This window comes from Vidua chalybeata, chromosome 1, assembly GCF_026979565.1.
Source record: "Vidua chalybeata isolate OUT-0048 chromosome 1, bVidCha1 merged haplotype, whole genome shotgun sequence".
NCBI lineage: Eukaryota > Metazoa > Chordata > Aves > Passeriformes > Viduidae > Vidua > Vidua chalybeata.
The window spans coordinates 70,554,308-70,582,286 of NC_071530.1; the positions used below are offsets into that span (position 1 = coordinate 70,554,308).

At 40.8% G+C, this 27,979-nt stretch overlaps 2 protein-coding genes across 3 annotated transcripts; both read right to left on the bottom strand.

Annotated features, from left to right (window-relative positions):
- Positions 1 to 380: 380 nt before the first annotated feature.
- LOC128798638 (leukocyte elastase inhibitor A-like) lies at positions 381 to 4,974 on the bottom strand. 2 transcript variants are annotated; one of them, XM_053962398.1, is made up of 7 exons: positions 4,807 to 4,974; positions 4,254 to 4,316; positions 3,528 to 3,656; positions 3,201 to 3,318; positions 2,750 to 2,892; positions 1,850 to 2,017; positions 381 to 1,716 (listed from the first exon to the last, which is right to left on the bottom strand). In XM_053962398.1, exons 1-7 carry the CDS (start codon positions 4,972 to 4,974, stop codon positions 1,312 to 1,314), a joined length of 1,194 nt encoding a protein of 397 aa, XP_053818373.1. In that variant the 3' UTR covers positions 381 to 1,311. The 2 variants fall into 2 exon arrangements, with proteins under 2 accessions (XP_053818373.1, XP_053818453.1); XM_053962478.1 differs by having other exon boundaries at positions 3,528 to 3,716.
- Positions 4,975 to 17,833: 12,859 nt separating this feature from the next.
- On the bottom strand, positions 17,834 to 27,903 carry LOC128798516 (serpin B12-like). The gene is made up of 8 exons (XM_053962164.1): positions 27,843 to 27,903; positions 22,701 to 22,878; positions 21,215 to 21,328; positions 20,737 to 20,868; positions 19,698 to 19,815; positions 18,987 to 19,129; positions 18,617 to 18,787; positions 17,834 to 18,495 (listed from the first exon to the last, which is right to left on the bottom strand). The coding sequence occupies exons 2-8, from the start codon at positions 22,866 to 22,868 to the stop codon at positions 18,091 to 18,093; spliced, it is 1,251 nt and encodes a 416-aa protein (XP_053818139.1). The 5' UTR covers positions 22,869 to 22,878; positions 27,843 to 27,903; the 3' UTR covers positions 17,834 to 18,090.
- Between the last annotated feature and the right edge of the window lie 76 nt (positions 27,904 to 27,979).

Consider the following 27,979-nt stretch of genomic DNA (forward strand, 5'->3'; position numbering starts at 1 on the left):
AGGGAACTAGATCGTAAGCAAGAAAATTAGCTTTACTAGAAATTTTCCTCTTGATTTGCTTCCCAGAGAACTGCTCGTCCCCAAGTCAGGCAACTAATAGTAGTCAGGCAAAACTGGGAGAAGGTTCAGAGTTTATGTACCCTAATGTTGAATTGTCCAGTGCCTAAACTCAGTCTGGTGAATATTTAAAAGTGGGAGGTAGACTTCAGTGTCATTTACATTTTTTGAAAGGATTACCATCATTTTTACTTATTAGACTATTCCTCTGTTTACCTAATTCTGCAGACTACTACATTTACTATTTAGTGTGCAGTGGGCTTATCATGATAAATAGCAATAATAATAAAAAATAATAAACACAGACAACCCATTTAAAAACCATCACTACAGATTTTAAAAATTTTTTAATGTTAATGATTAATAAAATAGCTGGAACAAGAAACTCATGCTACCTGAGGCTGAAACAGAGCTGAATCTTAGAAGTGAGAATGGCTGACCACTACTTAAAATTTAATGTGGGAATTACATGTCTCATTCCCAGCCATCACAGCGCAGGCCTTGTCAGAAAATTGTTCCATTATTCTGAAACCCTGGTTTTATTATGTGGGAGTTTATGAGGAAGATGGAGAACTTGGTCACACATACAGGGTCTTTCACAAAAAAAAATAAGCAATGGGTCTGCCTTTCTTGAGTGCAAGCAAAATTACACCAGAAAATCTTCTGTCTTCTCTGCTCTCTGACAATAAACCCTGAGAGGTCCAGTTTGAAATGCTGCCCCCAGTCAGTATTTAATAGGAGGCCCTAGGGGAATATTTTGATACTCCCCTATAAAGTGGTATTTTCCTTGAGACCTTAGGTAGGTAAGGCTAAAAGAGACCAAGTGCCTGAGGTTATGCTTTTAATGCAGATCCCTATCCTCCTCTCTACTTCATGTGAGAGAAGGTATCACTTATCTTCAGGGCACTAAAGTCATGGGTTTATTGGATCCCTACAGCATTAGGAAAGGCTCAAAGTAAAATTTTCTTTGAAGATACTTCTAGAGGACTATAGCATTTTGGCAAATACCTCATGGTGTATTTTAAAGTAGATGTCATTTTCATGAGGTCTCCTAAAAGTAAAATATGCCTAAAATTCATGGGGTTTAGGGTTTTATCTTTAATTTGGGTCTTCTCAGATAGTCTTTTTATTTACAGCAAACTAGACTTTAGGATAAAATCTAGAGAAATGTCTTTTGTTTTGTCTTTTATCCTTATTGCTTGCCAGTTGGGATGTAAGTGGGAAGAAAGAGCCAATTTCCAATATAACCTCCACTTAAGGAGAGGAATATCTTCCAAAGAAGAGAATGGTGTTGGTTTGGTTGTGTCTGATGAAGAAGAGGAATGGATGGTCAGCTCTGAACTCACAAGTTACTGGGCAACACAGAGGCATTGCAAGAAGCCCCATGGAACAACCTGCTTCAGTGCCCTCTTCATTGACTTCCACGATTGTCTTCTGGATGGCCTTGGACACAACCAAGCCATCTTTCATAGAGATTCCTGACAAATCAGCTTTTCCCCAGTCAAAAACATTCATCACTCCCATCTCCTGGAGAGTGCTGTTGAGAACATAACTTTCCTCCATCTTGAACTGGGGCAGGTACACCTTCACTTTCAGTGGTTGCATCATAGCCGAGCTGGTCCATTCTGCCAGTTTTTCGTAGGTGAGGGCACATTCAAGCTGTATTGGGAGTAATGATTGGCATCATAATGAATGGAAGTTCAGTTTTTCCCCCTTGTCTTCTGACCACACTGGAGCAATGCTAAAGCATTGCTCTCTTATATATGTTACTAGAGAGAAAATGAAGCGTTACCTGTTCTAGGCCAGTAAAGTCCTCACAATCGTCTTCAGGAAGAAGAATGAACATGCTCAGTTCATTATTGAAGTATTGGAGCTCTATGACTTTTGTTTTCAGTTCCTCTATGATGGTCATGTTAAAATACCCTTCTTGAAACATCATCTGCACTTTTCTTCTCTCATTCTGGAACACATGAAACATATTAAATGGAAAATAAAGAAATTATCACCCTGGTTTAATTGGTTTCACCACTGAGCTTAGAGTCCAGCTCAAAAGCATTATTTAAAGTGGTCATGGGTTTAATATACTTGTAGCATTTATATGCTCCTCTCAACTGTAGTCCCAATGAAGTTATCCATTTTAGAAGCATAAAAACTACATTTCCCTTTCTAATGGTGCCAAATTACTTTACTCACAACTTCCTCATTACATCTTTCTTTTTTCTGGTGTGTCAGATGAGGAAACTGATACATCTTATGCAACTATAAATCAAATTCTTCATGAATAATGTATACATTCCCCTGAGATTAATACTTTTTTTCCCTGAAAGCACACACAGTTCTCTTCATAAATAGTAGGAGAGAAGCAGAACCCTCACTTTCAATCTCAACAGCAGATTATTTTTGAAATAGCACCCTTAGTTGCAAAATCCCCAACAAAGTTAGTGCATGTGCTCAGTGGATTTGGTCCAACAAGGATCTCAGCTGCACAAGAACCACTTCTGATGTGAATTGGTACAAACATTTATATATTTGGTTAGGAAAACAGAGAGAAATACAGTCTTCTATTGTTCTCATTTATGGCCACTGTTTTGTCTAAGGATAACAGAGAGGAGAAAAGTCCCCATCTGTTATTATAGGAGACAGACATCTGACCTGCATCCCCCAGCTGCTTCAGTTCCTGCCCATACTGTACCTTGTTCAGGTGGAAATATGCTTCCTTAGTGTCTTCTTTCTTAAATTCTACTTCCCACTTTCCTTTAAAATATATAGCATTGACCAGGACAAGTACAGTAGAGGGATCAATAAAACCAGCAGCAAACAGGTCTTTGATTTTACCTTTAAAAATAATGAATTAAGACAAATTATTACTTTGTTCTGGCAATCAGCTGACTTTGACTATTAATAGTTATTTCTTTTAAATTGACAAGTGGTATAATGCTGTCAGGCAAATGACAAATATTTATGTACAGCTTTGGAACCAAGGAACTCAAGGCATTTTTGTTCCACTTACTACATTTATTTCCTGTTGAAAAAAAAAATAGTGCAGGTGTTTAATATATAAAAATCTTGCTATCTTTGGAAAAAGAGTGATATTCGTAAGTGTTTCAATTGCAAACCAAAAAACCTGCACATTTTCTCTTTACCTTTTGTTTCATTTTCAACCCAGAAGTTAATTTTGTCTCTGACTTCTTCTTCAGTGTATTTAAAATTTACTGGTTCCAGTTCTGCTCGATAGAATTTCTTTGTGGAATCCAAGTATTGCTGGAAAGTACAAATTGCAGAAGTTTATTGCATTGTGATGATTTTTATAAGATGGGTAATTTCATGGCTTCAGAATAGTTCCATGTAGTAGATCAGCAAGAAAGAAATTGGTAAAAAAGGCATATGTCCCTTTGTGCTTCTTGATGGAAAACATTCTGCTGAGCTCCCCACTCCTAGTAACTGTTACAAGGGAGACCACGATCCCTTACCTGGAAGAATGGATAAGTAATTTCTCCAAAGAGCCTGTTGGCAATGGTGAGACAGCAGCCTGGTCCAGGTTCACTGATTTCGGCCAACAGAGCCTGGAACTGGGAATGGACTCCTTCATCTTTGTCACACTTCAAACAGGAAAACAGATGTTTCGTGGTAGGCTTGAGCTTTCCTATGCAAAGTTGGACCTGAGGGTGAATTGCAGCCTCTCTCTGCATGAGAAACCCTACTCCACCCAGCTGATTCAAGTACTGGAATAAATGCACCAGGACACCACCTCCTATTCCCCCTGTGCCACATGTGCAGAATGACAAAACAGTTCCCCTTCTCGCTCTTTACCTCCAAACCACACCATATCCTACAGTGGTGTCCCTGTGCACACTAAGGGACAGCAAAAGGCTACTGGCTTAGAGACAGGGAGAAGCAAGCTCCAAGGTTCTTTTGGCATGCTCAATAGGCAAACCTTTGCAGGTGGCAATTGAAGCACTTATCACATTTTAGATTGGCACAGCTGTTTTGGTTAGAAACCCATAATGAGAAAGCTCAACTGCTGAAATGTGTGATCTCACAAGGCCCCTTAAATAACAGTAATAAGCAGGTCAGCAAATCAAGATGGAGAGGCTGATCAGCCCTGCTGTGCTTTCTGATTAAGTGATTGTCTTCAAGGAAAAAGGCTGACAAACTGGTTCCTGTTGATTCAGCTCAGAGCTGCAATTGTGTCTTACCTCCTCAGAAGGGTATCTGTTTTCCTGTCTCGTACTGCTCAAAACTTCTTTGAAATGAAAGACCTGCAATGTAAATGTTGGGTGAATGCAGATGAGTGAAGGTACTTCAAAGCTAAAGCAGTGTTGCAAGCCTATCCCAAAATACAGCCAGACACAGGCGCTGCAGAAAGGCCCCTTTGCTCTTTACCCTAAAATCCTTGCAAGTGAACAAGTAGTTTTAGGAGATGGTGAATGCATGAAATCTTTGAAGTTTTTCTATATGAGAAAGGAAGCTTTGGGTGTCCAGAGAAGAAACAAAAACACATTAAAGGTAAGGAGCTCTAAGAGTGCAGGGATACCTCCAAAACACTTTCTTTAGCACACTGAAAATCAATTCAATAATTATAATTATGCTTTGTCTGAAGAAGTTTGGTATTAGGAACAGAATAATGTATTTTTTAAATGGCTTTCTGTATGCATCAGCCCTTTGGATGTTTAGGAACTGTATCACATGGTACAATCAGCCTCTTGGCTCATATCTTACCAGCATTCCCTTTTCAGAGCAAAGCCCTACCTTCTCAATCTGCTCAAGTGTGCTGCCCCTGGCTCCAAGGACAACCATTCCAAAGGCAGCTGACAGACTTAATGGGGAGAAGAAGATGTTTTCATTTCTTTTTCTTTTGTTCAGCTCTCTGAAAAAGTCAAGACAGAACTTGGCATTGGCTGCACTGAGAGAGCACATTGTGGCACTGTGATGACCTGAAACAAGGGTAAAAACAATTTAGGTTTCTCATCCTTACACCTGCTATGTTTAGATGCCCTGGTAAGGTTTTTTGCAATAGCTAGGCTGAATTATTCTGTACTTCATAGAAATTCCCCGTTCATTACATTTGGGATTTCACAGTGAATCTGAAAACCAGTGCCTTGAATAGCAGAAGAAACACATTTTGCCAAAACAGTATTCTGAGTTGAGCTGCTTCTCCAGCTCAAGCAATAGCTATGGCTTTGCCACTTAGCCCTAACTTTGTCCTAACCAAATTTCCAGCTCAGTTTATATCCTGATCTTTTTGCCTTGAGTCCTCTAGGCACAGCACTTATTAATTACACCCTTGATCATATCTTACTCTTTGTTTCTCTCTAAAAACTTTGTGTGTATTACTTAGCTGTGCCTCAGATACATGTCCTTCTAAGGCTGATTGCTTAACAATTGTTTGACAGAAAATGGAACTACAGACAGGCTCACTTAGTAAGATTTTGAGCAGAAACACATTTTGCATTAGTAGAAAATTCCAGACATATTTTTTTTATCTGAAGCTTAAACTCTTTTTCCGGCAGCTTGAACTCTTTTTCCCAGATATCCTTCAGTTACAATCACAATTATTACAAGCAGATCATCTTGAATGTTCTGCAAAGCTCTTCATAACTTAGACCTAGAACAGAGTTCCTGTCTCATTAGAGACTTAAAGATGTAGTGTCTGCATCCAGTGAAGTGTTGTAGAAACACCTGATCATAAGTTCAGTATTTCAGAAGTTCCACTATTCTAAGTCACATTTGGTTTGATTCTTACTGAGTCTGAATAATTTCTTCCACACATGTAGTAAGCATATTTCCCGTATTGCACAAGAAGAATAAAGTATCCATATAAACATTTGGAAGATAGAGCACTATAGAAAGACTGTGCTCTTATAAATTATCAGTCTGGGTCATACAGAAGAAGTGGCAAATGGTTTTAATCTTCTTTAGAAGCACACTCAGAAAGTAGAAGTTTAGAAGTATCATTGTACAAGTTAAGCACAGATTCATTACACAGCCCATACATTTTAATGTAGTCCAAAACATTGTCGCTTCCTCAAAATATGTCACATGCCATATATATGTGCAAAGGAGGTATGTATATTACTAATGCACATATTGATCCTTAGATCCTAGTTCTGTCATTTAGAATTAAAGATCACGGAGATATTTACCTTCTCAGTACTGACGGTGTCAACTTGGCGCTTGAGCTTCTTGATGGAGCTTCTGGAGCAATGGGATATAAAACCATTGCCACTCCCAGTGGCAGCATAAATTTCACTCATGATGAATCACATTCCTGTCTGTTGCAACCAGTTAGAATAATTAGGGGACTTGTTGTGGAATCTTGAATTTTTCCATACCCCTAGGAATTCAGAAAGAAGTCACAATTTTAAATGTATACTAAGATATTAAAAAAAAATCTAAGTAGTTATAAAAAAAAAAAGGCAAACTCCTAGAAACAAAGGCAATTTCAGAGAGGTTTTTCACCTGTAAATAATTAATTCTAGGAATTTTGTTGTTTTGAGATAAGAAGTGGCACCGATGAATGCAACATACAGTTTTTGTAGTAGAGACAATTACACTGCTATAACCAGCCCGCTGATTTAGTCCTGGGCTGAACTATATCCAGAACTTCCCATTACTCCTCATTTTTGTCAGTGTCTCTGAGGACACCTGATCACTGTCTTATACTGCTTCAGCAAGGCATAGGCAGCAGGGACAGAGCAACCTATTTATAAGAAGTAGTATATTTCTGGTTTTATTTTCCTGAGAAATGATCTTTCTTCACATTCAGGTTGATATGGTGTGTGGGTGGGCAAGTATTAGTATGAGTGTATGCAAGCACTAACAACACTGTTTTGTAACAAGTACTTAGTTATCACTACTAAGATATATTTATGCATCAACCCAACCAGATACTCTGGTTTTTAGGAAACTCTGAAGGCAGTTTCCTATCAGTCATAAAGTACTTATGGGGTTTAAATCCCTTTCAGTTTGAATTTTCCCATAGCTATTTCTTGGGAGGAAATAGAAATTAAAAACACACTGTTCATTCAAGCCCTGAGAACAAGAGAGTCAGACCTGCACAGATTTTGCCTGAAGCGATGAAAGCCGTGCAGTCTGGTTTAACTTGCTTAACACTGGGGCAAGAAAACTTCCCAAAGAAGCATCTGGCTTGCTTTCCTGGTTTCTGGCTGCTCTCCACACAGTCACCTAAAAACTCACCTACTGAGCCTGTTTCTCAGTGCTGACCCTGGTCCTGAGTGCTAAACCCTGTCTGACCATCCAGGAGCCACTCCAGCAGTCACATCTGCACTGTTACAAGCCAGGATCAGGGCCACTTCAGAGCTGCATCCCCCACACCCACAGGTACACCAGATTTCCTTACCATCACAGAGCCTCAGACATTTCAATCCTTGAAATAATTTAATCATGGTGCAATAACAAAATATCAGCTCGAGCTGGTGCCTCCAAGGAGGGACCCCAAAGAAAGGAAACCTTGGGCTTTTATACCCTCACAACCTGTGTGTGGGAAAGTCCAAGGTCCTTGGTTCCTGCTGCATCTCCAAGTGTCTGGTTCCCTGGCCAGGCCATAGCTCCCTGGGCCCTTTGTTCTGCACTGGTTGGGCATTTCATAGCCCCTTGCCTGGGGCTCCCACCCAGAGCTCAGCCTGCAGCTGCACCCTGGGCTACCTGCACGGAATGGATTCCCCAACACACACCACTGCCACCGACAGGGAGCTGCGGAGCAGGACTGGGCAGATGCTGTTCCCTTTCTTGTGGTGATGGACTGTTCTCTGCAGTCTTATTTTGGGCACTAGGCACAGTTGGAGGAAAAATGTTGTGGAATATAAGAGAGAGTAAGTATACAGGTAGGAGCTACAAGATGTAACAGTTTTAAGTCAGGGTAGCATCCAGGTGTCTCCCAGAACAGAAATTAGAGGGTTTTTGAACAGCAAGACACAACCAAATATTTGTCTTTTAGGAACACTGGGAATTTTTAATCCAAATTAATACAGTGAATGGAAAATTGCAATCCTGAAGCACAATAATTGATGGCCTTTGGGCATGGGGGTACATGCTAAAAGCAACAAGTACCCCTAAAATGCATTCTGTGTAGGAATCTGTTAAAGCAAAGTTCAGGTTATCTAATAAGCTCACAGAGTGAAACACTTTCTTAGCCCCTGCTTAGTTTTCTAATACTTTTAACTGTCTGTCTTAAGTGAACAGGTTTATTCAGGTTTCCTCAACATTGTTTGTTATTTCTCTGGTTTTGTAGGTACTCCTGTTTTCAATTCATTTTGAATTAATCTGAAGGTTAACTATGGCTCCATTTTTCCATTTGGTGGATATTTGTTTCACATGAATAATTTTTTGTTAGCAGCCAAATTACACACAATGTAGTTGGACAGGCCTTCATTCCCAGAAAGGAACATTCTCTGCTGTTTTTCTAGTCTCCTGCTTTGCTATTTTGTTCTCTTCTAGGTTAGTTTAGCATAGGTTGGAGTGTGGCTTAGACAGAGATAGTTTCTTAATGGGAATATCGGAGAAATCCAGGCTTTTTTGTTCAAGCAGATTGAAGGATCTCCTGAATTGTAGGTTTTAAGGGGACTCACTATGCAACTGCTTGCTGAGAAAGGCAAAGATACAGCCCATCCTGCTGTTGAACAGAGGGCTGGACTAGGATTTGCACTGCATTTTCCAGATCTGTGACTCCCTTCTTGCTCTTTGAATAATGCAGAGGCTCATTGCAGGCCAGAATAAAGCTATGAGGATTGAAGATGGTCACAGTAGTCTCAGAATCAGGAGACTCTCTTTATTCCTTTCCGTTGATAACCTTGGTAAAAGAAAAGGATAAATAGCAGGAGGACTTCTTCTAAAGGTCACAGAGAAGCAGTTGCTGAGATGCTGTTGTGTGGAAAGGAAGGTGAAGATGTAAAAGCACTGCAAGTACAAAGGCACTGACAGAATTTGTTTCAGATAGTTAAACTACTCTGTCAAGAATACAAATTTCTGCCCTTTTAGCTAGTGGTCAGATGCTTGTCATAGTAAAGTAGCTTTAAGGCACAGAGGAATGGATTGCAGACTGACTTGCTTCCTACACCTAAATTTCGACACATTTAGATAAGGCTGTAAATAGTGCTACATCCTTAGGGATAAGTTTTGCCCAGCACCATTTATCTGTTTGCAGTTATTGTGGCTGAAAGTCTCAAAATTTTACTTCACTTTCCAGCAACATGTTTTAATGTTTCTGATGGCCTTGGAGCCAGGACCAAGGGAATGAAGACTTCTCTACATGATATTTAAACCACGAAGAGTTCTGATTACACGGATGAGATAAGCGTAGGAAGGCCAAAGCAAGGAACAAGTTCCAACTGGTGATGTCAATCAGCAGAACACAACCTCACAGCAAGAAGCAATGACTCACTCTGTAGCAGAACAGACCACCAGCATATTCCTTGTGATTATCCTTTGCTTCAAGAGAATGCAAGAAACCTGGATGTCTACAGTTCTCCCTTGGCTTTTTCCTCACTGTTTGCAGCCATATGCTTCCCTTGCTGTCAGTGTCTGCAGGACGTAGCAGGGAAGCAGATTCTTGTCGAAGAACTGATCTCAAGTTTGACAGCAAAGGCTTGTCTTGTCCCTTTCATCTTACAAAATGCACGTTCTGCTACCACCCTGCTCAGGTGGTAATTACAGAGTACCTGATTTGTCTGAGGTTGCCTGTGAGTAAAGGTACCATTAGATAAGTGGAGTTGCTGAATAGTAAGAATAAAACAAGGACTCCTTTGATTTTCACTGGCCAAGAGGGCCCCCCTCCCTGTTTGTCAGACATCTGCTACAACAAATAACAAGTCTTATACAATATATCAGAGCAATTATGATGATAAAGTATCTGTGGTGATCAACAGAAATTTTAGCATGACAGAAAACATACCTCTTGAATTTGAGGAAGCTGGAGTTACTTCAGATGTTGCTGATGGTCTCAGCTCATTTGGGAAGCATCACATGAGGGGATTCTGATATTCATTTCCGTGATCTTCAGGTTGTATAAGTCAAGAACCAATTGAAACAGCTTAAATAAATAGCACTGCTGTCTGCTGATTCTCTAATACTGAATTAACTGGCAACGAGGTACAAGAATTGATGACTGTGAACTTTCAGAGACCTGAGCCACCTCATGCTGGTCATTCAACTTGCCAGGGAAAAGCTGAGCCCAGCACTGCTGTTTTTCCAACTGAACTTCTTTGTGCACCAGAAGCTTTTTCACGATTACAATAAACCCCATTTACTCCCCAGCGAAATATAGACATGACATAAAATAGTCTTCATCTATGTTTCACTTATCAGCATCCAAAAATAGCTCTAGCAATACAGCCAGTTCTGCCTGTTGTACCTTCCCTGCTCACGCCTTTTCTCACTTGTTCACGAGCTTTGACTAACAGGATATTACATTTGTAGGCAGGGATGTCTGCATGTGTCTTCTTAACAGACTTCCATAGTGTAAGGTGATATGACCAAACAGATAATTATTTCTCCATGATGACCCTGTTTTATAATACTGGTTCAGGCTTTGTGAATGATCTCATTTATAGTATTTCTGAACATCATTTCTTTGTGGCAATTTAAGTCATTTTATAAGCCAGGTTTCTTTACCTTAATAGCAAGTGCAGCATTTTTTAAAGCTGTGAGATACAGAATGTCTATAAGTATTCCTCTCTTTGGTCTGCCTCAGTGCATAATTTTTCTTGTCATTCATCATTGTGGAATGCAGTAGAAAGTAGGAAATTTCCTTTGCATTTTAAAAAAGAGGCTGTTGTCCTATATTGCTTAGACAGTGAAAAAGATAACATAATTTCATGCAATGGAGCTGTTGTTGTTAACTTTGGTTAGAAATTACAGAACTGTGGCTGGAAGGATCTTTGACATTCCTGGTACATCTGCTGCCCTAAGGTGGGATGAAATATCTATATTACAATTGATAGGTGTTTGTTGAACCTGTTTTTGAGGCTTCTGGACAAAGTGTTTTCAAATCTCTGTCACATTTCTGTTCTTCCTTATTCCTGAAGTTTTAACTCAACTTTGTCCTAAGTTGTCCTGACTGTAAATTAAAACAGTTGCATTCAGTTATATTTAAACTTTGATTTGTGCTACTGGCTAAGTTGTTCAAATACTTATTAGTCAATTTATCCTTTGTACAAGATGTAGTATTTGGGAGTGTCTCCCTGGTCATAAAATGTAATTATTGTAGTTGTACTCATAACCAGGAACTTAACATTACACTAATCACACTACCCAAAACCTATTCGTATTGTTAGCTACTGAGCTACTTTACCAAATTATGGACTTGGAAACCTGAAACACCCTACAGGGCTGCTCAGCCCTGTAGCACATTGTATAATCTTCACCATTCTGAGAAGAAAGGTATTGCTTTTGGCCATCAGTCTGGATGTTAAAAATAATTGCTCTTCCTCATTCCTGTGACAATCCTTGTGGTATGATTTCCATAGCTAGTCAAATTACGCTGTGGCTTAGTAGTCCCATATATTATTTGCATAAATGTTAGTGTGGAAATTCTTGCCAATCCTTACAGCTAGTAAAGTCAGATGTATCATAGGTCCAGAAATGGAGCTTGTTTGGCAATATTGTGGACATATTTTTTTAGTGACTGAGTTTTGAAAACAAAATGAGATTTGAAAATACCCTTCCTAAGCTGCCAAGCACTGTGAGGAACAGGCAGGTGAATAATTTGAAAACACAGAGTCAAATTTTCAGCCAGTGTAAACTGATTCACCTCCAATTGAGGTGTGAAAAGAGAATTTGTTTCCATGGAAAAAGGTTCCTCTTCAGGCCACAGAATAATACAGATGTGTAAATGGTATGTTTTCCATATGCTGCCGTGGAATTTGTACAATATATCATTTCTTCATTCTGCAATTCAAATTCTTACATGCCTGGGGTAACCAAGGACTACTGAACTGTCCTGAAAATAAGTTCTCTATATCTCTTCACATTTCTGCTTTCCCTCATTTCTACTGATTTTTATCATTAAGTGTTTGCTCTCATGTTATCCTGGATAAAATTTGACAGCCCTTTTCTCTTCTGGCCTGCCTGTAACCCAGACAAGTCACCTTATGGTTCCCAGATACTTGGCTGGTTGTAAACATTTGTGTATAATCTAATGGGGAACCTGTGACCAGCATCACTTACCAACATCCTTCATAAAACAAGGTACTTTTACTGCACAGAATAAGATATTTAAGAAAACTTGCTTTAAAAGCATTATGCTTCCAAAAACCACTACTATGTGCAAAACGTGTAAAGTAGTTCCTGCCGTTGTGTTCTTGAGTAACCACTGGATGCAAACAAGAATGTCTTGACAGAACATGATGTTCAATATCTTTGGTGTTTGGCCTGGGACACCCAAATGAAATGCACACACACAAGAGCCTCACATTATTCCAGATGAAGGCAGGTATCTAACTACAACATGCTGATGAAGGGACATGGAGGGTGTGTGAGAAATCATGACACAACACTTCCCTTGCAACTCTCTGTGTGCCAGTGGAACAGAGATCCCCAGGTGGCATTTGGCCCTTTCCCTAAATCTCTTTTTTTTTTTTTTTTTTTTTTTTTTTTTTGTGCAAAGTAAACATTACCAGTAAGCCATGTGAGGCAAACAGGATCTGGAACACCATCAAATGCCTGTGGGGTGACTTCAAAGCTCTGACCCTGCCAGCAAGCCTTCTCATTTGAGATTTGGGAAAGCCTCCTGCATCTTCATTCACAGAGCTGAAGTTTACTGTATATTTAAGACGTGGTTAATTTTTTCCTCCTGTATTTGCAAACCAGAAACAGGATGTACCCATAAATATATTCTCCCTTTGTCTGCTTTTGTGCTACGTGGAGAAACAAAACTCTGTGTATTCAATTTCTAAACTGAGACTTCAAGTTGGCCTTTTTTTCTTCCTGCTCAGCTAGAGAACTGGGACTGAATTCTGTTCTCAGACATGAGTGTAAATCTATCATAACTCCACCAATACGTGTTCACTAATGTTTTAATAGCTTATAAACAAATTTTGCATAATTGCAAAAAATTGTGTAGGCAGAATAAGAACAGAATTAGACCAGAATCAGACCAGAATTGCTTTTGCAGTACAGTTTAGCAGTGGCCAAAATATATCAACACTGTTTTAGCCAGAAATCCCAAAAGGCTACCATACAGGCTGCTATGAACACAGTCAGCTCCATCCCAGTCACACTCAGCGCACCCCAGTGAAGACACGAGACAATGCATTAATATATTCTGAAATTAATATGGTACTTTAGAGGGGCTTTCATCCATTATGGAATTCTGGATTGAGAAATACTTTCCCTTCAGCGGTTGCATCTCTATTGTACAGTAAGATTGTTTCCCACTCATGAGGCAGAGGCTCATAGAACTGGCAGGGCGAGAAATTATAGACTGAGAACAATCTTCCTCCAAGGCCAAACACCTCATGGTCTCCAAGGATCACGGTTTTTCAGGCACATGTCAAACACCAGAGCACTAGAGAAGAATTTTCTTAGAAAATTTCATAGTGATACCATACAAACCCTACCTTTTGCATTCATTATTATTTTCAGAATGACAGGTCAGAGAAATGAAGGTGAAAGACATCCAAGTTCTTGGTAGTGGTAAATTACACCTTGCTGTGCTTGTAGTTCATGGATGAAATACAACAGGCAAGAGACAAGACATGGCAGAGGTTCAAAAGCATTGAGTGCCTAAGGAAACTTTCAAATCAAGGTTCAAAAAGCCGTACAAAATAAATGCTTTGAATACTTTTATTGCTGCCACACTTTACTACTTCCAAAGGGAGGGCCTGGAGAGAGTATCTGAGGAGAAGAGTGTGGGACAAATCTCTACATATCTCCATGCCCAACATCTGTATGGAGACTCACTCAGGACATGAACACAACCTGTGGGTTTCACTGCCTTCATGGCAGCCAAGAGCCTTCCCTCATGGTGGTGTTTAGGCACTGGAGATGGGGTTACTGGAGACATGTGGCAGTAAAGTGGGGGATTCAGCACTGAGCTGTCTCTGACTTGGGACCTGGTGGCTGGGGACAGAGGCCTGCGACACCTCCTGGAGTGTGGCCCCGCCATCAGCATTCTCGTGTGGCTGAGGAGGGGAGGCATCATGCTGGACTTCTGATTTATATAGCACATCATCCAACTCTTTAGACAACCCCACTGCAATGGGAGTTTTCATAGCTAAGAATGAAATAAGTATCAAATAAGCTCCATTAAGTCTATTCACTTGTTTGAGAAGAGGTCTAAACAGGAAAGGCCCATTATAATTTTTCCAGTTGTCTTGCTGAAGCAATGTGGTGTTTTTTTCTTGGGTTCAAGAATATAGATATCAGGAAATGTCAGTGGAAATTGATCGCAACATGTTATTTATGCCTTACCCCTTTCTACCACAGTACTGTGCTCTCTTTGTGCAGAAAGAAGCAGAACCTGCTCTATCCTTAGGGGGAGCAACATTGGCCAAAGGAGAGGACATTCTTCCTTGGAGTATGTTTGATCAACAAGAGGAACAGGTGGTCAGCTCTGAACTCATAAGGAATTGCAGAGGCAAAGCATTCTTTTGGTCACCCCTGTAGCAGCAGCTGCCTCAGTTCCTTCTTCATTAACTTCCACAAAGAAAACTCTTCCCCTATCTTCTCCAGCTAGCTCCACAGTCACTTTAATCTCCTCCATTTTTTTCCTAAAGGCTATACTCTGTGTAAACACAGTCATGTAGTCGACATCCTGGGTTCTTAGCAAAAACTGCTACATGGTTTAGAAGCACTGACTAAGCTTCAGACACTGTGGTTCACTGAAGTACATCATACTGGATGTGGATTTTTCCCACAACACCACAGGAAGTTAGACACTGGTATGAGAGCCTAGCTGAGGTTCTCAGTTCTGGATATTTGCTGCTGTACTCCAGCTATGGATCTCATTTCCTGTACCCTAGGCCTAGCCCACATGTTTCAGCAGAACAGTGTGGGGAATTTGAGGCATCAATGATTATGGCTTGAAATGTATGTTGGCCTCCTGAGGTTTTTGTTGAGCCCCACAGTCATTGTCAGTCTGCACCTCTGGAAGGTTTGCACCAAGCAAATCAGGCAGCAAGGTGGAGTTGTTCTTGTCTGAGGTACAAGAGATACACCAAAAGCCCCTGGGCATATCTTTCAGGATCCTTCATATTCATCACCATTCATGAGCAAGGAAATAGCTCCATGCTGCCAAAGCACTCATCCTTCAAGCCTGGAAGCTGCTCTACATCACAAGCAGCAGTCAGTTTTTCCACAGTGTTTCCTCCTGGTGTCTGGAGGGTGGCTGTGGACTGAGCAATGCCTATATTTTAGGCCAACAGGCACTGTGCTCAGCACTGCTCTGGGCAGAATACTGCATTTCTCACAGAAGACCAGCAGCTAAACCCATCAAGCAAAATGCAGCTAAGTCCCCACTAGATAACATGCAATGATTGCATTAATATAATCTGAAAATATGACTGAGGAGACTTTTCCTGTCATGAAACTCTAGTTTGAGAAAATCTTTCCCCACAGTGGTCGTCCCACTACAATTTAGTAAGATGATTCCTCACTGGGCAAGCTGAAGGCTGTGGAAAAGGCAGGACTGGTCATTGCTGGCCCACTTTTGGGACAGCTTCGTGCTGACAGATTGCAGGGGAGAGAAGTGAGAGGCAGCAGAGTGGGCTGCAGTGGGGGTCTCCTGGAAAAGGAGCTGTCGGGGTGTGAGTGGAGGCAGAGCTGCAGCTGGTGCTGTGAGGTTGCAGGCTGCAACAAGGGCTGTGCCAAAAGCTACCTGCCTCATGAGGTATTGCACAAGAAAATAAGGCATCCATCAGGATTGGCAAGAGAGGTCCTTTGGGGATGCTTTTCCAGCATTTTTAAAACTGTCAGTAAGTGTGTGGAAAAGCTGGACTCTGTTTCCAAACTGTAGCACTCAAGTGAGGGAGGATTGCAAAATAATCTTGGAGATGTGTAGGTGGCAGTGCTCTTACACAAAAGCTGTAACTTGCCATCCCATAACTAAGAATATCTAATTTCATGCCTGAGGATTGAGATGAAAAAGCTGCACAGCAGCACTCTCTGAAGAGCTGAGAGGAAGCTCACAGCTGACCTACTTCATTCACTATGTTCTTTTCTAGGCAGATATTAAGAAAGTGAAAAAAAATTCATGCTATCAGAAAAATACAGACAAAAATTCTTCCATAGCATTCTAGTTAAGATAGACATCCCCATACAGATAATTTTTTCCTTTATTACTGGACTAAAACAGGAATGGCACCAGACCCTGGAAACCAGAACTCATCTATAATGCAGCTATTGAACTGCAAAATTATCAGTTCTGGAATTCTATTCTTGTGCCTTTGAGCTGCACTCCTTCATGTAAGGACTTCAAATGAAGGTGGGCAGTTTTGCCCTGCAGCCTATGCTAAAGCCTAGTGCCTGAGAGTACTTGGTGCATTCTCTTGAGAGCTGCAGGCTTGAATTCCAGCAAGGATATGGGATACAGGCCCTTCACCTCCTGAGCAACATGAATTTCTCCACTACAGAAGTTAGGTACTATTTTGAATTTTAAAAAACAGAAAAAAAATAAAAAATAGTAATTGTAATGGCATTTTTCAGGAGACCTATTTGAGCAGCTTTCTCAAGGTCTGCTTTGAATCCATTCACTAGATGTTCTCCAGGAATTTACACCTCATCTTACCTTGCTCCTGAATTTCAACATGGGCAAAGCATCTAATTGCTCACATCAAGATAGTTCAGAGCAAGCAAAGGAAAATGCTAGCTGCTAGAAAATTTACAAAAGGAGAAAACAAAATGCATACACATTTTGGATGAGGGAATTTTTCTTTCAGATGGCTTTTTGGATGTACAAGTTTAAAGCCAGCCTATATTCTATTTAGGAGAGACATATCATTTTTTTAACGTGTCTTCTCCTTTCTGAAGCCATATATAATTCTGTGCATTAAACATGTTATTCACTGATTCTCCATTATATATAAATTTTAAAAGCACATTACAAGTGTTAATTTGTTAAACCTCATCCCTCTGAGGAAGACGTCACTTAATGTTAAACCAGGAAATTATCAGTAATGTCTCCCTATCATCTGGAAAGAAATTAATTTTTCTCCCACAAGCATTCCCAGGTCATGTTTAACTGTGATTTCCATTATTTAAACTGCACTTTAAAAAAACCTTTCCTCATTCTTCAAAGCATGGAGAGAGCTCTGTCTCTCAGATTTGCATCTCAGAACTTCTAAATTCACCACTCAGCAAAATGGGAAAAAGAAAACACATTTCTTGGAAATTCATTGCTACGGTGTTCTACGTCGGTAACTTCAGTGGGATGCTTTGGACCATTTTCTTCCTGTTCTTTGAAACCTTGAGATAAATAGTTTGATTTATCCCCATATAAAAGACAGACTTCTATACTATGTAAATAATTAACCATCTTTAGAAATACATGGTTCCTTTAGAAATACATCTGTTCCTGCAGACACCATGCATACAAAATTCTCTTTGGAGTTATTTGAGAACTTAACACAGAGAGTTAACACTTAGGAGAGTTGTCCAGACAGGTGGTGGAGTCTCCATCTTTGGAGATATCCAAAAGGAATCTGGACTCGGTCTTGGGTAACCAGCTATAGATGGCCCTGCTCATACAGGGGAGGGGGACCAGATGACCTCCAGAGGTCTCTTCCCACCTCAACCCTACTGTCACCATGAGCACATGTGCACATCAAGGAAACAAAGTGTTATTCATATCCAGTGAGCTTAAGGTCAAATTTACTCGTATTCTGGATTCAGATCAATGCTTACAATTCAAGGAGCCTAGTGGCAGAGCATTCAATTCATAGGTTCTAAATAAAACTGGCTGCAGTGATTATTTTGAAGTACAAACTAGCTATCAAAGGATTAAGAAAGCATTTGGGAGAAAAATATGATTTCTGCTTTTCATCCAGGTGTTCTTCACAGTGTTAGAAAACGGCCCTGATTTTAAGGTGAACAGAGTTTGCCAAAGAAAATGATAGTATTGGTAGGATTGTGTCTAATAAAGAACAAGAAAGGGTGATTAGCCATGAACACCTCTGTGAGAGGCAGAGACCTCCTCACAATGGAAGCTCCTGTGCCAGCCGCCGCCACAGTGCCTTCCTCATTGACTTCCACATATGCCTTGTGGACAACATTTGACAGCACCAGAGATTTTGCAAATGTCATTGCAGAAAGGTCAACTTTTGATTCAGTGAAGATGTCGGTCATCCCCATCTCTTGTAAAATCTCGTTGAGGTTAAAGGTGCCTTCCAGCTTGAATCGGGGCAGGTAAACCTCCACTGTTGTCTCAAACATGTTCTCTGAGGAGGCCCACAGCATTAAATTTTCATAGGTGATTGTGCTTTCAATCTATAAGATGGGGGGAAAGGAGATTAAAATAGGTGGGAAGCTTTGAAAAATCAAGATCTTTACCCACTGTTAATTCAGACAACTGGCTTCCAGCCCTAGTCTGTGAGATGTACTGCCTTACCTGCTCCAGCCCACTGACAGATCCATCAGCCGCATCCTCTGGCAGCAGGATGATCATGCTCAGTGACTTCTGAGCATAAGGGAGTTCAAGGATCTGAGCACCCACCTCCTCAATGTAGCCCAGTTTAAATTTGCCTTTCTGATACATCATCTGCACAGGTTTCTTTCTGTTCTATTGAAAAGAAAATTACACAGTCAGTTAGGCAATACAGCTCTTACCAACACCTCTACCCCACAGGGGAGACAACTTAAGTTCCCAACACACCCACAGCTTACACACAGGGCAGCTCAGCCCTGGACATTGTTATGCTTGCTGCAATGCTCACAGTATCTAAGGTGAATAGTGTTAAGATTACAGAATGCAGATGTACCTGATTCAGTTTAAAATCCCTCTGAACTGTTTTTTCTTCCTCAAACTTGCGTTCCCAGGATGCTTTAAAGTAGATTACATTCACAAGCACCAGCAATGCACGTCCATCAATCACACCAGGTGCAAAGAGTTCCTTGATTTTACCTAAAGGGAATTTTGAAACACAGAAGTATTTGTTAGCTGTCATTAAGACTCTGGATTGAGACTCTATTATTGGTCTGTGAACCTGGTTTTGGAAAAACTTAGAAACACAGTTCTCAGTTTATTCGAAGGACAAAAACAATATAGGTAAACAAATTTCCTGTTTGTTTAGGAAGATTCCTCTGCCCTGTTACCAGCCAGGGAGAATGGGGGTCACCAAATTATCCCCTGGTATTCTGAATCTGCATTTATGGCTCTTTGCAGGAGCAGTTTGTTTGGTCAAGACTTATAGTTATTACTGCAATTATCAGGCCAGGCATAAGGGTGGGAATAAAAAATATTTTACAGCAAACATATCTTTAACTCATAAGTAATTTAGCTGGTAACTTACTCTAATATATCAAGAGAGATGGGAAGACAAACTACCCTTAAACAGCATAAGAGTGAACACACAGAAATGTGAACACACAGAAATGTGAACAAGTCTTTGATTTTCCTACCCTGGAATTTCATTTGTTGAACCCATGTAGGAAGGCAGGGATAGAATGGCTATAGTTTTGCTTTGTTTTACCTTGTGTCTCACTTTCAACCCAAGCATTAATTTTTCTTCTGGCAGCTTCAACAGCACCATGAAAGTCTACTGTTTGCAGCATTGCCCCATATAGTTCCTTGCTACACATTAGAAATTGCTGTAAAGCAAAATAAAGATTATTAATTGGTCAAATCAATTAAGCACTTACTGCTTATTGAAAGAAATCAATCTCTTGATAGTATTTTAGAAATGGTGAGGGACCTGTTGAATCTGTAAGGCAAAATTTCATTTTGGAAATGTCAAGTATCTAAAGTATATTCTGAGGATCTTTGAAAAAGAGATTCTAATGCATAGGTTAAAAATGTAAATAAGTAAAAAGAAAACCAGAAGAATGATTCTTGTCATGGAGAAGTGCATAACTGAGGTTGTTTGATGCTAAAGTATTGAAATAATTGACAGAAAAGCAAAGATGTGACTAACAAGTTAGCCATACCAAGTACTCTCAAGACCACTCAGTCATTCTGTAGGAAAGGAGCAAGAAGTTCAGCAGAGCAGTCCTGTGCGTGAACCTGTACAACCTTCCTGGAGATAAACCCTCTCCAAGCTTACTGCTGCTTCAGCTGTCCTACTTGTAAGACCTGAAGTAGGTAGTTTACAGACAGCTTGAATAGGCTATTTTTAGCTGTAGGTTTTCCTCTGGCTGAGTGCACACATATGAAAAATGTACCAAAAATGAACACATTCCTGCTTTATTTTTGCTCTATAACATTTGATATCCACAGGGTGGTTTGTTTCTGTTTGGGGTTTTTTTGTGTGTGTGTGTGTGTTTGGGTGGGGTTTTTTGTTTTTTGTTTTTTTTTTTTTGTGGGCTTTTTTGGTGGTGATGTGGTTTTGGTTTTTTTTTTTTTTAATAAAAGCATGGAAACTTGACAGTCTTGTCTCTTTCCCACCAGCCTCAAGAGTTATACCTCCATGTAGTATATCACACGCTCCAAAACACACACAAGAGGGGCAACAGTGAGGCTCACAGTTACAGGGAAGCTTGAGGTCATGGCCAAGCAGTTAGCAGGTGACTTACCTGCTGGAGCTCAAATCCTTGTTGTATAAAGAGATTGTTGGCCAAGGTTAAAACATATTTTTCACCAAGGTTTTGTAGTTGCAAAAGCAGCTCCTGGAACACTTTATGGTTAAGGTCTCCCTCCTTGTTACACTGGGAGTAACACAAACACAACAATTAAAATGATTCCTCTGTACAGCTTTGGTTGCTAATTTGCATCTTGATTAGATAACATTATAAGGATAACGCCTGCTGTACTGATTTTTAAATCTGGCTAGTCCAAGCTTCGTAGCCTGATCGTCCTTCAGATGAGATCACTGAAGGCTTTGGCATTGACTTACTGGCCCTTAATAAAATAGAACCTTGTGTCAGCCATTTCCCAGAGGATTAGGCAGACTCTGAGCATGTGATCTTGACTCCCTCCAGTGGCAAACCCTGGAGTTTTACCCGCACTAACCTGCCACGCAGTGAAGGCAGGGCTCCCCACCCAAGGACACACCTCTGAGAAGGAAGGCTGACTCTCCAGGCTTCCTTCTGGCTCCATTTTTGGGGCTGCGCTCTCGTGATCAGATCCAAGACTCATTCTTCCTGCAGCCTTCCTGACATGGAGCACCTGCAGGTGAAGTTATGTCAATTGTAGCTGGGATAAAACCGCATTCCTTGTTTAAAAGCTTTGCTGTGCCCTATTGGATAAGTGGTGTAGATTCATGAAAGATATTTTATCAGCTTCACTCATCAGCTGAAATGAAAGACTTGAACTTGTTCATACATTCATGTTCAGACTCACTTTTCTATATTAACAAACCAAGAAGAACGTGCACTCAATCCCTCAAAATGTTACATTTCACTACCTCAAAATGTTTATATTTGATTTGTGTTTTCATTGTTACAGTTTTCTTAAATTTCAAATCAAAAAGTTGCCCCAAGTAAAGAGATGAAAATTAATTTTCTTTAAAAACATCAAAACTGGCTTCTTGCAATCATTCCTGACATTAGCATCAGTTTAAGAAATAGATCAAAACCACAGTGCTCTTAATGGAAACCAGTCCTTGTTTCTGCTGTGCAAATACATCACTGAAAATTTTTCAGCAGTTTTTCTATTATAATTATCTTGCATCACACATAGACTTACAATCATTTTTTAGAGGATACTGATATTGAGCAATTCCCATTGCTTTCCTAAAATAAGCAGGAGTCCCTGTCTAAAGTATTGATGTGGCAGGGTTATGGTAGCCAGGGGGCTGTAGGGGTGGTCTCTGTGCAAAGAGAACAGACTCAGAGTGTCTGGGTGGACACCTGGCAGCCACAGCAAAGGTCAACCCACCACACCCTGGTGAAAAGCTCTGCCTTAGGATTAGTGGTCTTCTACCACTCATGGTAGAGAGGAGAAAGAAAAAAAGAAAAGAGAAGAAAGATTGTAGAAAGCAGAACTTGCACTGCAGGAGTTAAAGACACAGTGACTGGAGGGGTGGCCTTCTTCACTTCCTCCTTGCCCACCTGGGTCTCTGTGGGGTGAGATATTTTGACTCTTGAATGTCATAAGGGACAAGTGAGCTAATGCTTTCAGCCACCCAGGTGTACCCCCTTCAGGTGTCTGCAGCTCTCCCCACTGCCCACCCAGACTCCCACTCTCAGGAATCTTGTAGCAACCACAAGAGGAAACGCCTGCCCATAATTCTGAAATAAAGCCTGATATTCTGCCACAGGCTTGGGGAAAACCAGAGCACCCCACTGTGCTGTATCACCTCCCCTCAGTCAGCCCTTGCTCTGTGCTCTTGCAGGGGGTATGATGGGATTCACACCAGCAGATGGCAGGGATCACAGTGCTCCAAGCACAGCTGTGAAGGCAGCACCTGTGCCTGCCCTTGTGCAGGTTTCTTGTTTGGAGGTTTCCCACACGTGTGCCGTGCTGGGATGCCAGACATTTCCTTTGAGGGAACAGCAAGAGATGTGGCAGCACCTCACCATGGTTCATTCATACTCACTTTTTCTATCTGAGCAGCAGTGTTGTTTTTTGCACCAAGATGGATCAGGGCCAGGGCAACAGAGATGCTCATAGGAGAGAAGACAATATTTGTGTCCTCTGCACTTCTGTTGAGCTTTTTGTAGAGATCAAGGCAAAACTCAGTAACTGGTCTAGAAATGGAGTCCATCACGAAGCGGCTGCCGAGTGGGAGCACAAAAGAATTAAAAAATTTAGTGCAGCTGGCCTAGCTAGACCACACTGTGAAGCATCTGTCTGCCCTGAGACTTTCCCATAGCTGGTTGTTGAACACAGTAGACGTTTTCTAAATCCTGAAAGTTTTAATCAGCCTTCCACAGATCAGTCTATGATGCACAGCAGGAGCACAGAGGGTCTGCAAAAGGGACCTATGCTCACAACATATGGACATTCCTCAGAAAGGACCCTTTTTCTGCCTTATCCTATGCTGTGTCTTATTTCAACTTATGGTATTGAAATTAGACAGGTATGGATTAACATTTTCCTTCTCCACACTGGTTTGATGCATACACCTGCATCAACTCTTAACAACATACATTAGTGATAGAGACCTGGTGACAGAAAGCCTGCATATAACTGTCTGTGGTAATCAGAACTGTGGCAAGGGGGTTTCAAACAACAGGTTTCTAAAAATAAAATCACTATTAATCAAATGTCTTCATAGATGAAAAACACGCATTAACAGCTATGGAGACTGTCTGTCTACATATGGAAACACTAACAGTTTGAAATACATTTTTGACTTCTAATAAGTTTTCCAGGAGTCAGAGATTGAGGCAGGATGCACAATTAAAAATTCCAAACAAAGTAATAGCCCAAGAGCCCTGAAGTCTCTAAGTTTCTGCTCAGTGATATGACAAAATATGTGTCACTCTCTGCTTTTGTACTAGAAACATTACAGTCTGATACCTCTCCCATGGGTCATTTACATTCAATCCACTCCACTAAGAACAAGTTAGCACCAAGTTCAGCTCTGTCCTTGCAAGGAGGAGGCCATCTAAAAAAACGGGTGATTAGAAACTCCTTTTCTGAATCTTAGGAGAATTGTAAAGTTGTTGTGTAGATACCTGTGGGATCACACAAAATTTTCTGGAATCATTATACCAAAAAAAAAAAAAAAACACACACAACCAAATCCCACATCACTTTCAGTATCAAACAAAGATTTTGGACAAATAGCACTGGTCTGTGTTCCAGAAGGATTATTTATTTAGGGCAAAATACACAGGCACAGTATGGAGACAAGTCTTTCATGTCTTGTTTGTCACAGATCTTGCTGTCTCTACCTTTCAGCCTGCACTGGGACCAGCATGGGTCAGGCCCAGAGAAAGCTGCCAGAGTTCCTCTCTTTTGGAAAAAGAAGTGAGTGCACAGCTAAGTGGTTCTCCCCAGTGCCCACAGATGGCCACAGCACAGCAGGCACTCTTCCTCAGCCCTGTCTGCCCTGAAGCTGCAGCCTGCAAGGTGAGGTTACATGAGGAGCTCCAGTCTGTGTCACTAGAGGTTAAAGGTGGGAAGAGGCTGGTGCAAAGCTGAACTTCAAGGTCTTTTATCAGCAGGGCACTTGTACAGCCTGTCCTGGGCTGTTGGTGTCCCTTTGAGACTTGTCTTGAGCTCTCTGGGGAAGGGGTTCCCTGGTGCTGGGGACCTGCAATCCATTCCAGCCAAAATTCTCCGATCAGCCTCCCACTGAGGCCCAATTCTTCTACCACAGCCACAGCTCCCTCCCTTCACAGAGTTCTCTTTATGCAAAGAGCTGCTCAAAATGCCTTGCACTATTCTCAAGATGCAGCATGCACACTACCTCCAGCTCAGCCATGAGCCAGGCGTGACTTTGCATGGAAAGCTGGAACTCAGGTGCCAGAAGTTACTAGGGCATTAGGAGTTGATATGGCTCAGCCAAGATACAACATTTGTCTGTGAAACCACCTTCACCTGCAGCAAGTTCCAGACAATGGGAATGAACTCAGCCCACAGGAAAACAGACTGAGCCTAAAACAAACTGCTGCTTGGAAGAGATGAAAAAGTAAAGTTTAATGAAAGTACATATATGAAGGTACAACATGTGGCAGATGCAGGCATTTCTTTCCATTTGACTAACAACAGCAACAATCAATGTTTCATCCTGTTTCTGAGTGATGCTCTGTGGAAAGAACCTGTGATGCTGAAAGAAAAGTTCACAGATATTTCATACTAAGACTTTTGTTTTCCTCTGGAGTCCAGAAGTACTTCACATAAAGACCTAACAGGATCAAGACATTTGACCTAAGACAAAACAGATGAGAAATACCAAAGGGTTCTTTGCACAGACAAATTAAAGGTGAGTTTTATCTCATTTATTCTGAACACAGCTCTTTTAGCTCTGCTATTAGTGTATTTTTATGTAATATGGTTTTAATTTTCCTTTTAATAATGCAGTAATCTTACAACAAGACATTGCACTAAACAATTTCTCTTTTTTTCCACCTTCATATCCTACTATCCACAACCTTCTGAAAACAAAACAGTGCATCTTCAGTGCTGAAGTTTGTAGTGCTATACTTCCACATCTCTTGAAAGATCTGAAATGGAGCTGTGAAATCGGACACCGTGAATGTAGGGCATGAGGCACTTTCTAGGTGTGTCCCACCTTCAGACCGAGTCAAGGAGAAAAAAAAATTAGTTAATAATCTTACTCAGTAGGAAGAAGGCAGCTCCACCCCACCCTGCAGGGAAAAGGCTGAATGCCAAGAAAGGAGGGAGAGCCCAGGATCTGGGAACAGGTTTTAATGTGCCACTGATGTGGCCACTCCTTCAGCAAAAGCAGCTGGCTGTCACCAGGGAGTAATCCAGGTGCAAACACTACAGCCAACTCCATGGTTTTGTGAGTGGGAACTACTTAGAGAGCTGCCCTAGAAATCCAGAGGAAGGGAGGGCAGGTATAGGCTAGTGAAGGAACTTTCTTACTGCACAATGAAAGGATTTAGTGAAGTTCCTTAATCTAAAATGGGGTGAGAATAAGTGCATGAATGATTCCTCACCCCAAAGCCTTCTATGTAATTTGTGCAATAATTCAATCAGACTTTTGGAGCTACTGCAAGGACCACAGCATTTGGAGAGCATCTACACAATGGACAGCAAATGGTAATGTCACTTTTAAATCATCTTGGAGTGGTAAGGAGGGATGATACAGGATCAAAAGAAGTGTTCCAGGAAGTTCCTAGCTGCTGTTCTGCACTAGCCAAAGCACCTGTGCTGAGCATTATTAGTAGTGCAGAGCCCCTGATGACAGGAGATCCTTTGCATGATGGTTCAGCAGCTTTTAACATAGTCTGGCAAATGAAATTACTGGCACTGCAGTATGTGAGCAAGAAGCTACCCAGGAAAATAGCTTCCTTCAGAAGAAACCACTGCATACTATAGACCTCATAAAAATTACAAACTTCCTCCATGGTTGTGTGAAATGAGGAACACTCCTATAACTATTCATGATCTGTTCTCTCTTTATAGTTTGTTTTTGGCTAAGGTTAGATGAAATCAAAATAAAAACTATCAAAGAATAAAGAAACCTGTGCTGAAAGCTGTCATAATTAATGGTTGTATTAGATTATATTATTCAGCCAACAGGAGGAGGCAGTAAATAGGGTGGAGAAGGTAAGAGACCTGTAGCCTTGCTGTTAAGGTGAATCTGTATTTCATACAAGTAAGAAGGAACCTGTTTTGCTGATGCACATGATAATTCCTATTGCATGTTTTACGTATTCAATCTGCGTCCCATTAAAGTGCTTTAATATACATTCATTTCTCATACAGAGGGAGATAGAATTGGCAGAAATTACATGGTCTATTCTACAAAAAGACAACGTGACAGATAGTGCTGTCCCCTGACATGAAAATTGGTAGAAGTGACTTTCTTATTTTTCATGACAATTCATAAAAGAATACAAGTTTCTGTGCTGATTTGGAGTGAAAGGGACAAACAGCACATTAAAAAAATTACATTTCCTACAACACAGCAATTCTGATCATCCCTAAGTAGCACAACACATGCTTTAAATTATAAACCAATACATTTCAGTACAAAGCAGCTTTTCAAGCTAAATGGTGCCAAGTTCATTTTCCAAACAACCTAGCTTCTCAGGATGCTAACTTTATGCCAGAAAGCTTTTTTCTGACTGCTTTTGTTAGTTTGCATCAGCCCCTCTGGTGTCTTCTACACCTCCTTCTAGGCCAGTTATTTCTGCATAAACAGGCATGGATGTGCATTGGCCTGTTACAAGCTCTACGGTGGCAAGTAATTTGCTGTGCCTCTGTGCAGCTGTACAGACTTCTCTGCAAGCTTCTAAACAGCATTGCCAAACCCAGGAGCTCATATTTTAATAGCAAAGACTAGCACCCCCACTAACAAAACAAAATCTGAATGCCACTCCACCCTTTCTCTTTTATAGCGTCATTGTTTAAGAGCATAAACAACTTCCCTGGTAGTGGGGATCAGTGTAAAGGGGAAATGCCTTAGAATCCAGTCAAAGAATTGCCTGCCCTCTCTCTCATGTAGAAAACATTTCAAGGCTTTTTCTTGTGCTATGGAAATGTGAGTAAAGAAGGAAAATTAACCTGCATTTCTCATGCAGTGGGTCAGGTTGCCCAGGTCACCAGCACCATCACTTTATATGAAGCCTGTTTCTACCAGAGTGAGTAGAGGTGCTCTGAAAGTGCCTGTACTTCAGCCCTTCTGGAGAGACAGGCAAAAAAGCATATACTTTCTCATACAATCCACTGAACTCATCAGTCTTGTGGCAATTAGACTTTACTGGGTGGACAGAGAGGTTTTGGGGAAATTTCAGATGCAGAAGCCTGTGAAATTTAGGCAGGAATTTTTAGATGTATCCCTAAAATCCTCATTCATGTCCCACTGAAGACCAGCTCCCTTTGTGTGAGCTCTTGAGCCACCTGAATTTTAGCAGTGTGTTTTCCTGCCTGCAGCCTGTAAGGTTATCTCTCTTTCTGGCCAATATGTAAAAATTATGTTTACTTTACCAGCCTGTAGAGTACTTTGGATCAGAAAAGAAAAAAAAAAGAAAAAAGGAAAAAAAAATCACAGTTATTTTGGGAAAAAAAAACCAACAAAACAACATAGAATTTTTACCTTCTTGCCTGAAGAGGTTAAATGAAGAAGACAACAGCTGAGTTCTGGAGCACGTTCCTGTGAATGCTGTGTTTAAAAAAATCTCCCACTCTCTTGTGGGAAAGTTCAGCCTCTAACCAATAATTGCTGATAGCAGC

Coding starts and splice junctions, on each gene's coding strand:
- LOC128798516 (XM_053962164.1), bottom strand. CDS start 22,868: ATGGACTCCATTTCTAGACCAGTTACTGAGTTTTGCCTTGATCTCTAC. Junction 21,329..22,700: donor CTGCTGCTCAGATAGAAAAA/GTGAGTATGAAT, acceptor CTTCACCTGCAG/GTGCTCCATGTCAGGAAGGC. Junction 19,816..20,736: donor AAGGATTTGAGCTCCAGCAG/GTAAGTCACCTG, acceptor TTTGCTTTACAG/CAATTTCTAATGTGTAGCAA.
- LOC128798638 (XM_053962478.1), bottom strand. CDS start 4,974: ATGTGCTCTCTCAGTGCAGCCAATGCCAAGTTCTGTCTTGACTTTTTC. Junction 2,893..3,200: donor GGTTGAAAATGAAACAAAAG/GTAAAGAGAAAA, acceptor TTATTTTTAAAG/GTAAAATCAAAGACCTGTTT. Junction 2,018..2,749: donor CATATTTCCACCTGAACAAG/GTACAGTATGGG, acceptor CATGTGTTCCAG/AATGAGAGAAGAAAAGTGCA.